This window comes from Lissotriton vulgaris, chromosome 1_1 (assembly GCF_964263255.1).
Source record: "Lissotriton vulgaris chromosome 1_1, aLisVul1.2, whole genome shotgun sequence".
In the NCBI taxonomy this organism is placed as follows: domain Eukaryota; kingdom Metazoa; phylum Chordata; class Amphibia; order Caudata; family Salamandridae; genus Lissotriton; species Lissotriton vulgaris.
Window position 1 is genome coordinate 1528342313 of NC_141685.1, and position 12616 is coordinate 1528354928.

The window sequence follows — 12616 nt, forward strand, 5'->3', positions numbered from 1 at the left end:
TGCAAAAGTGATGAACACCTCCATTAAGCGCCTTCAAGCACAGACCTCTGATCTAGTGGCTAAGTTGGAAGATTACGAGGGGAGGGCGCACCAAAACCACGTGTGGATTTTGGGGGTCCTGGAATGGGCGGAGGGGCAGGTGGCAGACCTCTTTGTAGAAGACCTCATCCAGAAACATCTGCAACCCCGACCCTTGTCTCAATTCTTCTATGTGGAACATGCTCATAAGGTCCCTGGGGCCCCCCGAAGCCTGGCACCTCTCCTGGCCTAGATCTTCAATTTCTTGAGTTGTAGAGTACAACTGCAGCGCCTATCCTTCCCGGAAGTCAAACATGCTTTTTGTGGTCACAACTTAAAATACACCATGCTGTTCTCTGCTAAGCTCCAGGTGCAAGATGCTGGGAAGACGTGGTTCTTCCAAACCCCGGAGGAAGCTTGAGACTGGCTGGAGAGCTGCTGGGACACAGAAGCTTGACTGCCCATCTGTAGACTCTCGCTCCGAGGCAGTATGAAGCTCCTGTGACCTGATGGATGCAGTTGACAGCTGCAGTATGGTGGAGTTGTGGGCTCTGTGGTGAGATGCTGCGGGAGTTCAGGTGGACAATTGTCCGGCCTGGTGTTGTGACATTGGGCAAATACCTGGTCAAACTGCGGTTCTATTTGACTGACTTGTCTGTATTATTTCTTTTTTAAGCTCTTTGATCACGATCCGGGGTGGGCAGGGCGGGGGGGACGGAACTTAGGGTTGCTATACGACGTTGAGTAGATTTGTTGAAAAACCTGTTAGATCATCCGCTATTGGGCAAAGCTATGATGTTGTTTTTGGGGGACCGAAGGTTGTTTTTCATGGGCTGTTCTATTGGGTTGTCTGGGCTGAGTAACATTCCCCTCTAAATAGTTCTTTGGGATTTGGGGGTACAGGTGCTCAGCAAATTTGGGGGGTGAGCAGTTTTAAGTCCACGATGCAGGGATGCAGGGATGCAGGGAGGCAGGGTGGGGGGATTCCTTTAGTATTTTTTTTTTCTGTGTGTTTATTTTATTTTTTGTGTATTAAATATTCAATGGATGTTGACAGAAGTCTAAGATGCACCGAAGTCCGCTTTCTATGTTGGATTGGTGATTTTTCCATTGGTTTAACATTAATGTAGGAGCTTGTGGCCAATTTGTCTCAAAATGCACATTACATAGCGTAAGGTTTATTTCGGAGCAAATGTCTGCTGGATCGAGAATGCTCTTTGTCTGTGTCGGGCCCCTGCCTATAACCGTATAAGAATGAGTGTTGAAGAGTGTGTGGGTCCTCCATTGGGCCACCTCAAACCTTTCTCCTGGAAGGTTAACGGTCTGGGGGAATGAATAGAGAGAGGTGTAGTGTTATAATACCTTAAACTCCACACGCCAGACCTTGTGCTTACCCCAAGAAACTCATACCCAAGGTTCCTCTTACTGTGTGCTCAATAGATGGGGCTATGGGCTCATAGAACATGCAGGTTATACCTGAGGATCCAGGAGGATAGGAATCCTAGTGTGCAACTCCCTTCCTTTTCAGGTTCACAATGTCACTCGTGTCCCTCCGGGTCGGTTTATTTCAGTTTCCGGAAAGTGGGAAGGTAGATCTCTTAACGTCACGTCACTATATATTTCTCCACGATTACACGCTACCACCCTGAATGACTTGGGTGCGCATCTGTTACGCTTACCTGACGGGGATATGCTTTTGGGGGGGGATAGCAATGCTGCTTTGGGTTGTAGGTTAGATCGCCTGACCCCTAGATTGAGCGAATCACTGGGTTGTCTGCTCTGTTATTTTTTAGGGGCTCTTGGCCTCCTAGATGTTTGGCGGGTTTGTAATCCCAGTGAGAAACAATATACCTTTTATTCTGGTGCACACATTAGTCTTTTGCGAATTGATTATCTCTTTTGTTAGGCTGCTCAGCTACCCTTGTTTGATAAGATGTCCATACTCCCTAGGGGCATCTCTGATCACTCACCCATTGTGACTTATTATGGTGGCAAGCCCTCTGCGGGCCAATGAGAGATGGATCGTCAACCCTGGTATCTCAAAATTCCTGAGATACGCACCTCATTGACCGAGGCCACTCAACTCTATTTTGAAGAAAATGTAGGTTCGGTTCAGTCTGCTGCAGTATTGTGGGAAGCATTTAAGACCGTGATACGTGGATGTGGGGTGGCGGCGGTGGCCGGGCATAAGAAAGAAAAACAGAAACAATTGGAGGCTATAGAAGGTGAGATTTCGCCCCTTGAACGGAAACTAGTCTCTGAGGGATCACTGGAGATGTCACATCAATTGGCAGTCAAACAAAAAGAATACTGAGATATTGCGAGGGATGCTATTAAGACTTATTATAGGGCCACTCAGCATAGGATCTATGATATTGGTGACAAAACGAATAAGTTGATGGCTTGGCTTGACAAAAGAGATCTGGCAAGTAGATGGGTGGCACAAATCGTAGATGACATATTTGTCCGTCACCATGACAAACCTGGCATCGCAGGCACTTTTGCCACTTGTTTTAGCAGCGTTTATTCTCCAATCTCCTCATCCACACAGAAGGAGCCTGCAGAGTTGCTCGCCATGCTACCACTGCCATGTCTAGACCCACAGGAGGTCAGAGAACTGGACGGGGCATTGACAGCCGAGGAAGTATCCAAAAGCGGTAAAAAAGGGGGTGGTGATGGACAGAGCATTTGAATCAATCAAACACTCACACCCAGTCAAAAGATCTGGGTTTAATCCATCATCGTTCTTTAGCCCACTCTGCCACCCCAGTTCAGACATGGCTATATGCAAATCAGTCTGACCCTGTGCCTCATGGGAACAGTCCAGCCCGAACTGCCAAGCCATGTCTTCCCTGGACCGGAAACAAGCTTCCAAGGACCGGTTTCTGGCATTCCAGCCGTCTTCAGCCCGGTTTGCTTGAATCCAGTGGCAAAGTGAGCAAGGGACTCATGTCTGAGCATACCCTACCACACTTATGGCGGCCAAAAGCGGTAAAAAAGGGGGTGTTGATGGACAGAGCATTTGAATCAATCAAACACTCACACCCAGTCAAAAGATCTGGGTTTAATCCATCAACGTTCTTTAGCCCACTCTGCCACCCCAGTTCAGACATGGCTATATGCAAATCAGTCTGACCCTGTGCCTCATGGGAACAGTCCAGCCCGAACTGCCAAGCCATGTCTTCCCTGGACCGGAAACAAGCTTCCAAGGACCAGTTTCCGGCATCCCAGCCGTCTTCAGCCCGGCTTGCTTGAATCCAGTGGCAAAGTGAGCAAGGGACTCACGTCTGAGCATACCCTACCACACTTATGGCGGCCAAAAGCGGTAAAAAGGGGGGTGGTGATGGACAGAGCATTTGAATCAATCAAACACTCACACCCAGTCAAAATATCTGGGTTTAATCCATCACCGTTCTTTAGCCCACTCTGCCACCCCAGTTCAGACATGGCTATATGCAAATCAGTCTGACCCTGTGCCTCATGGGAACAGTCCAGCCCGAACTGCCAAGCCATGTCTTCCCTGGACCGGAAACAAGCTTCCAAGGACCGGTTTCTGGCATTCCAGCCGTCTTCAGCCCAGCTTGCTTGAATCCAGTGGCAAAGTGAGGAAGGGACTCACGTCTGAGCATACCCTACCCCTTCGGTGGTGTGGAGTGCAAACAAATGATGGATTTAGCCTCCCGATTGAACTGTACAAATCTGTGGCTTTGCTTATCGCCCCTCATCTGCAATGTATATGATGTTAGTGTGCAGGAGGGCGCCCTCCCACCAGCGCAATGTTTAGCCTATATAGTCATTATTCACAAACAAGGGAAGCCTCCAGATCAATGTTCTTCCTACCGGCCCATTTCCCTCCTTGACCCTGAGGTCAACATCCTGGCCAAAGTACTGTCTCTACGCCTCTCGCCCTTTCTTTCCAAGCTGATTCACCCGGACCAGTCTGGCTTCATGCCAAACAAAAATACATCCCTTAATCTCTGCCATTTATTTGGGGTCTTGGGACAGGCCCCTACCATACATTAAGACTCGGTCATCATTTCCTTAGATGCCAAGATGGCTTTTGACATGATTGAATGACTGTTCCTCTTCACAGCGTTGCAACAGTATGGCTTCGGTGACCGGTTCATGGCTTGAATGCATCTCCTCTATTCAAAACCCCTGGCGAGAGTTGCAGTTAACGGGTGCAGAGCTGCAGTTTTTTAATTGAGACGCGGTACATGGCAGAACTGCGCCGTGTCCCCTCTACTGTTTGCCCTGGCTCTTGAACCTCTTGCTCTAAGGCTCAGGGAGGACATCTGGATTAGGGGGCTCAACTCATCACTGGATTGCCCTACCTTCCAACATGACCTATTATTGGGCTTCGCAGTTAATTGTACTTAACCACTGGATGCACCGACCAGTAGATGACCCAGCATATCGATGGATACACATATTATGCTTCCTGGGACGTATTTGAGGGCACTCTACGGTGGGTCGAAAAAAGGAGCCCAAATTCACTATGACCTCCACGACGGTTTCAGTCTTACATAAGGCAAATGTAGCGCTAGGATGGAAGGGCAAAATTACGCAGGCGACCCCATTACCGGACTCCTATCGCTTGAACTTACTGGGGTGGCAACCTGGATTTGAAAATGGGACTTGATAGGCTTGTCTTGGGTCGGCGACTTGTAGGTGAAGGGTAAGACAGTATCTTTCAGTGACTTGCAGCGACAGTACCAATTGAACAATGGAGAGACTTTCCACTATCTGCAGGCGCGGAGTGTGTTGACTAAGGTTCTTTCTAGAGGTGAGGACCTGCCGGTGTCTTCCCCTTTGGAAGACAGGCTATTGGATGACTATCTCCCCAAGAAGGCCATATCTCTCACATACCATACAATTCTCAACAACTCACCTGACCCCCTTGATAAAGTACATACAAAGGGGTGCTCTGATGTGGGTGAGATATCAGACGAGGAAGGGAGGGAGGCTCTGGCATCGCCCGAGAGGTTACAATTCATTCCTGTTTTAAACTAGTTCATCTCAGATTGTAACACAGGACCTATTATACGAGCTCTGTGCTGGTTAAGATGGGTCTTCTGGTATATCCGCTATGCCCCCATGGTTGTGGCCAGGTCGGCACATATCTACACCAATGGTGGGATTGCCCAGCTCTTCAGAGCTATTGGGTAGAAGTAATCGCTGCAATGTCTCAAACTTGCTGTAAAGTGGTGGAAGCCACCCTGAAGCTGTGCCTCTTGAACGTCTGAGACGCCACTGATCTGTCTAGGCCGGAGCGCTTATGGGTCACTTTGGGTTCCATGGTTGCGAAACGCAATATAGCCAGGGCTTGGAAGGGAGGTGTTGCTTTGACATGTGCTGATTGGGAGTCCGACATGGATTGGTGCATGCAGGCTGGGTGAGTGGTGACCAAAAGTAGAGGATGCCAGGGTAAATGGATGAAAATCTGGGCCCCCTGGAACAAGAGCAGAAGCTGGCTATGTGCTCCTTTTACGGATACCTCTCTGTTTACTGCCGATAATGAAACATTCTAATTGTGTACCTTGAGATTGTCTACGACTAGATATCCTTCAATCAAGCTCCACTCGACTACCTTTGGGAATGCTTCGAATTATTTGGGTTGACCACTTTTCATTTATTGTACACTGTGTATTTTAGATGATGGTTTGTTTTGCATTTGGTTGTTTTTTGCAATTTCTCTTGATTTGTTTTTCTTTACAATAAAAAGATTTATAAAACATAAAAAAAAAATATATATATATTTGATGAAACGTAGCCACTAAAATTACTGGCGTCTGTGATACCCCTATCAGAAGAAAGGCTCTATTAGTCTCGCTTCCCAAGTAGGCCAAATCACATGAGGCAAAACAACATTTAGTCCATTGTCGATGCTGCAGAACATCAATTACAAGGTCCTCAGTTAAGTCATAGGGAACCATCTTCTATGAGTATTACCAGGGCTGGTATACCCTAATTAAAGTGGGTTTACTCATGGTTGGAACACATCCTCCAACGTTAGATATCTGTTTCATGTACTTAAATAAACACTGGTAGTGGCCCTGACCCAAAGGGCTTTGAGTTTTCATAGAAAAGCCTTTGACATGGTGCGCTGGAGGTACATATTTGAAGTGCTACAAAAGGTGGGTATTGGTGAGAAACTGCAGGGATGGATCAAGATGTTGTATGCTCTCCTGACAGCTAAAGTCAAGATGATTCATTTTAGATCTATAAGGGAACCCATCATGGCTGCCCACTCTGCTTGTTATATTTTGCATTGGTTATGGAGCCTTTGTTTTACACATTACTGTTGATGGACATTGGTATAACTATCTAACTGAAATATGGTCCACGTTATTCTTCTGTAGGCTGACAAGATAAACTGGTAAATTTTCGGGATCCAATTCATGCATTCAAATGAGTAATAGGTGAATTTGAGGAACTGGCCAAATGCGTTGGCTAAGAATCAACTGGCCAAAGACTTGTGTATTCCTAGTCGGACTTTTGGGAACTGCTACCTGAAGCCAGTACTTGGGAGCACAATTTCAAGTAGGTAACACGGATGCTCTCCAATGTGTTGTATTGCATTATATATAATTGAATTTATATAGCATTTAATATCCCAGACAAGATGTTGAAACACTGTAAGCTGGGCAGCACATTGCTCCGGATCTCAAGGTCAATGGTTCAGGTGAGGAGGCATGAGGAGGATGTAAGATAAAGAAAGGGTCGTTGTGATACGGCGGCCCCACATACCCGTCACACACCACGGTATTGCAGTCCTTCCCGTACGACAGAGAACCCGGCCAGAACGTCCGTAGTAGCAGCCCAACCCACCAAATGTCCAACCCTCTGTCCTCTGTTCCAGGACCCAATCAGGAACGACGGAAACACGGAAGCACTACCACATGACCCCGGAAGTACCTCCCCCTCACGTGACCAGGACACTAGAAATACCGGACCCAGGAAACAGTCCGGCGTCGGATCGAGCTTGTGGCAGGAGACCCCGACTGGAGCGGTGAAGGAGAGGACGAGCGAAGAGGACGAAGAGTGGTCCGAGGATTGGTGGAGTCCACCGGAGGTTGCTGGGGAGCGGCCGCAACTCAACTTGGAGAGTTGCGGCAGAGCGGGTGAGTGATACGGAACCCCTCTGAGAGCACATTAGGTGCAGTGTAAATAACTCCTTTCTGTAAAATTGAACTACCCTTTAGGCTCACGTCGTCACTCGGAGCACTGTGTACATATTGTAAAGCACTCCTCCACTTTGTACAGACACCCTTTAATCCTCACGTCCCACCACCCTACACCCCTACGGCTTCTCGATACCCAGCTTGTGTCCATCCCTACCCTAACCCTTCCGACCCCTCCTCACTTTCGCCTTCCTACCCCTCACACTTCCCGGTGCTGGTAACAGGGATTTGACGAGAGAAGTCCGGCAGGACTAACGGCTCCTTTCTTTTCTTTGTTTTCTCCCGGTACCTCCGAGGACGCCCCAAGAGTAGAAGACCCGGAGAGCCCGCTGACATCGTTACCGGACCTGGACCCCTCTTCCACCCGTGGAGCTGTGCCTTTTATTTCTGGATCATTGACTCTTGCTAATCACCCTGTTTGGAACAACCGTACGGAAATAAATCAAACATTGCCCACTATATACGGCCTCCGCGCTTGATATTCCGGTCCGCCACACCCCCACGCACACAGGTGGTGTCAGAAGTGGGATCCGGAGGCATGGAGGCCGTCGTACAGAAAATGGGCGAGTCCCAGGAGATGTTGGGAAAGCTGATGGAGAAGTTTTTGAAAACTGCTGAGGAAGATCGGGGGCAACTGCATGACGTCCTCAAGGGCCAAGGGGATGCTCACGACCAGGCTATGGGGAAATTAACGGACGTCCTTGGACAACAACAACAACGACCCATAACCTCCCTCCCCTCAGTAGTCCTACAAAAGTACGTTCCTGGCGATGATCCGGACTACTTTTTTACGAACTTTGAAAGACTAGCACAGGCCGCCTCCTGGCCAGCCGATCGATGGGGGCAATATTTGGGACCGCTACTAACCGGAGACCTCCAAGCGGCCTATCAGCAAGCCAATATACAAGGCAACACACCCTATGATGACATCAAGAAGTGTATCCTGGAAAGGCTGGGCATAGATGACGAGACCTATAGAGTGAAATTACGCCAAGCCAAAGAAGGGCCCCAAGAAACCCCCAGGGCTCTGTCCTTCCGGATTAAAGATCTCGCCAATCGATGGTTACGCCCCGACACCTCCACAAAGGAGGATATCCTAGCAAAGATATATCTCGAGCAATTCCTGGCATCCCTACATCCGGCCACCCAGAAATGGGTGCGACAACATGCACGACTCACCCTCGACAGCGCGGTGGAGATCGCGAGTGCATACAGCCGAGCCCAAGAAACATCCAGGGGCAGAGATGATCATCCCCACCGAGCGCATGTCAATGCAGTCAGACCCCAGCGACCCCCTCCTCCAAGGAAAACGGAGCCGCCTTCCCTGCTGCCACCACCACTCATATACAGACCACCCAATCCGGGTCCACAGTGTTACAACTGCGGCGGTTATGGACATATAGCACGTGTATGTCCACAGAAAGACGAACCCATGGAGATAGGCCTGGTACAGAACTATGTGTGTGCAACACCCGGGGAAAAACCTCCTCCGTTCCATTGTCCCGTGTATGTAAACGGACATCCACTCCGGGCTTTGGCTGACACGGGCTGTCGCCAGAGCGTTCTACGGCCCCAAGACCTACCCACACCACCAAGACCACCCACAGGAACCGTCGCCATCCAATGCGTACACGGAGACACTAAAAGGTACCCTACCACCCAGGTGCGAGTACGGCACCCAGCTGATCCCGGGACTGAACTCACTGTAGGTCTAATACCAAACCTTCCTGAGCAAGTGATCCTAGGGAGTGACTATGCTGGTCTCCCTAAATTGGTGCAGGACACTACAGACTCCCTGAACCAATGGTGGGGAGAAGCACCCTTTTCCGGGGAACAACCGCTGGCTGAAGATCCGACCAAAGCCCGGAAATCCCGTAATCAGAAGAGGCAAGAAAAGCGAAACCACACCACCGCCTACCCGGTGGTTCCCGATGTCCATCCCTGGCAAACAGATAGAGAATTCCGGGCATCGCAACAGGAAGATCCCGTCCTACAAGAGGCCTGGGGAAAGGCCTTAGAACAGGAAGACCCCCTTCACGTATGTCCCTATTTCTTTAAAAAGAACGGACTACTCTATAGAAAAGGGAACCCAAACCAACCACCACAGCTATTGATTCCCGGACCCTTTAGAGAGAAGGTGCTCTTCCTTGCCCACAGCCATCTCCTAGGGGGTCACTTCAGCGACGAAAAAACCAGTTTGTCCATCCTCGAGAAATTTTATTGGCCCGGGGTACATCAGGAGGTCAGACAATATTGTAGAGAGTGCCCAGTCTGTCAGAGAAACAGTAGATATCGTCCCCCCAGGGCTCCCTTACTCCCTCTACCCCTCATTGATATCCCCTTCACCCGGGTTGGAATGGACATCATAGGCCCCTTACTTCCCTCCCGCAGTGGCTGTCGTTATGCCCTAGTTCTGGTGGACTACACCACTCGCTTTCCTGAGGCAGTGCCCTTACGCCAACCTACAACACAGACCATAGCTAAAGCCCTCATCTCCATATTCTCCCGAGTAGGGTTTCCCAGGGAGATCCTTACGGATCAAGGCACTCCGTTCGTCTCATCCCTAATGAAACAAGTCTGTTCAAACCTCGGCATAAAACAGATCCGCACGTCCGCCTACCACCCCCAGACAGATGGGTTGGTAGAGCGATACAATGCCACCCTGAAGTTAACACTGAAGAAAATGTTGGCCTTAGAGGCAAAGAGGTGGGAGGAGATGTTGCCGTTGGCCTTGTTTGCCATTCGGTGCAAAACTCAGAGCAGCACCGGATATTCTCCCTATGAGTTGCTATATGGTCGACCACCCCGCACCCTTCTGGACATGGCTCAAGAAGCCTGGGAGGCCGAACCTGACAGAACCCGACCCCTGCCAGAATATGTTGAAAATCTAAAAACACATCTCGCCCAGCTACGTGACATTGTCCGTCAGAATATGGAAAACGCACAAGCTAGCCAGAAACGGCAATATGATAAGGGTACCAAACCACGTTCCTTTAACAATGGGGATCTAGTTCTTCTGATGAGATCATCATCAGATCACAAACTGTTAGGACAGTGGCAAGGACCCTATGCGATTCTTCGCCAAGTGACCCCGGTCACCTACGAAGTAGAGCTCGATCCTGTTCGAGGCACCACACAGGTGTACCATGTCAATCTTCTTAAAAAATGGGAAGGACCCCGACCCGTCCTATCCACCAACGACATGCCAACCCCTTTCTTATTTGAGTCATGCTTTGACCCCGAGATGACCGAAGAACAGAGACAGAGTCTCCGAGAGGCCCTACAACCCCTACAGAGTGTGTTTTCCTCCTCACCAGGTCACACGACCATCACAGAACACAGCATACACACTGAGCCTGGTAAGATTGTACGGCTTCGACCCTACCGGGTCCCTGAAGCCCGTAGGAACGTGATCAGACAAGAAACCGAACTAATGTTGGGTATGGGGATCATTGAGCCTTCCATCAGTGAATGGAATTCCCCCATAGTTCTAGTGCCTAAGCCTGACGGGTCCGTGAGGTTTTGCATAGACTTCAGGGAGGTAAATAAAATATCTACCTTCGACACTTATCCCCTTCCACGGGTCGATGAGATGGTCGAGAGCATAGGGAAGGCCCGATACATATCCACGTTAGATCTCTGCAAGGGCTACTGGCAGATTCCCCTTAGAGCACAAGACCGAAAGAAAACTGCCTTTTCTAACCCAGACGGCCTATTCCAGTTCACAGTATTACCTTTTGGGTTACACGGGGCACCCGCCACCTTCCAAAGGGCGATGAACCAAGTGTTAAGACCTCACTCAGGGTATGCCGGGGCCTACCTCGACGATATTGTTATCTATAGCAATAGTTGGGCGGAACACCTCGATCACCTCAACAAAGTCGTTAGGTCCCTTGGCTCTTTTGGGTTCACCATAAATCCTGCAAAAACCACGCTAGCGGCTACCTCGGTGAAGTACTTGGGCTACCTCTTAGGAGAGGGAATGATACGTCCACAGGCCAAGAAGGTTGAGGCCATTCAGTCCATTCCATTTCCCCAGTCTCGAAAAGACCTCCGGGCATTCCTAGGCCTATTAGGTTATTACCGCAGGTTCATACACAATTTTTCCCAGACTGCAGCTCCCCTCACTGATCTCCTAAGGAAGTCCACAAAAACAGAAACCCTCCTCAAGAATCCCAACCCTGTTCTACTGTTGGCCTTTTCTCGACTCAAAGCAGCATTAACCTCTAAACCGGTATTGGTCAGTCCGGATTATTCACGGACTTTCCTCCTGCAGACAGACGCCTCAGACCAGGGTTTAGGGGCGGTCCTTTCACAGAAAGACGACAATGGGAACGAGAACCCCATTTTATACCTGAGCCGTAAACTGTATCCCCGCGAAACCAATTATGCTGTTGTAGAGAAGGAAGCATTGGCCATTAAATGGGCGGTGGAAAGTTTAAGGTATTATCTGGAAGGGAGAGAGTTTGTCATCTATACTGACCACGCCCCTCTGGAGTGGATGGCCCGTAATAAAGGACATAACGACCGGGTCCTCCGGTGGTTCCTAGCTCTGCAACCATACAGATTTCGGACATTGCACCGTAAAGGGACTGAACAGGGCAATGCCGATTTCCTCTCCCGTTATCCCATGGCCCACACCCGTACTAGAAAGACAGCTAGGGGAAGGGGATGTGATACGGCGGCCCCACATACCCGTCACACACCACGGTATTGCAGTCCTTCCCGTACGACAGAGAACCCGGCCAGAACGTCCGTAGTAGCAGCCCAACCCACCAAATGTCCAACCCTCTGTCCTCTGTTCCAGGACCCAATCAGGAACGACGGAAACACGGAAGCACTACCACATGACCCCGGAAGTACCTCCCCCTCACGTGACCAGGACACTAGAAATACCGGACCCAGGAAACAGTCCGGCGTCGGATCGAGCTTGTGGCAGGAGACCCCGACTGGAGCGGTGAAGGAGAGGACGAGCGAAGAGGACGAAGAGTGGTCCGAGGATTGGTGGAGTCCACCGGAGGTTGCTGGGGAGCGGCCGCAACTCAACTTGGAGAGTTGCGGCGGAGCGGGTGAGTGATACGGAACCCCTCTGAGAGCACATTAGGTGCAGTGTAAATAACTCCTTTCTGTAAAATTGAACTACCCTTTAGGCTCACGTCGTCACTCGGAGCACTGTGTACATATTGTAAAGCACTCCTCCACTTTGTACAGACACCCTTTAATCCTCACGTCCCACCACCCTACACCCCTACGGCTTCTCGATACCCAGCTTGTGTCCATCCCTACCCTAACCCTTCCGACCCCTCCTCACTTTCGCCTTCCTACCCCTCACACTTCCCGGTGCTGGTAACAGGGATTTGACGAGAGAAGTCCGGCAGGACTAACGGCTCCTTTCTTTTCTTTGTTTTCTCCCG

At 49.8% G+C, this 12616-nt stretch overlaps 1 protein-coding gene across 1 annotated transcript; it reads left to right on the forward strand.

Annotated features, from left to right (window-relative positions):
- The first annotated feature begins 7740 nt into the window (after nucleotides 1-7740).
- Nucleotides 7741-12279, forward strand: LOC147750770 (uncharacterized). Its single transcript, XM_086936840.1, has 2 exons — nucleotides 7741-9240; nucleotides 12010-12279. The coding sequence occupies exons 1-2, from the start codon at nucleotides 7741-7743 to the stop codon at nucleotides 12277-12279; spliced, it is 1770 nt and encodes a 589-aa protein (XP_086792966.1).
- The last annotated feature ends 337 nt before the right edge of the window (nucleotides 12280-12616 follow it).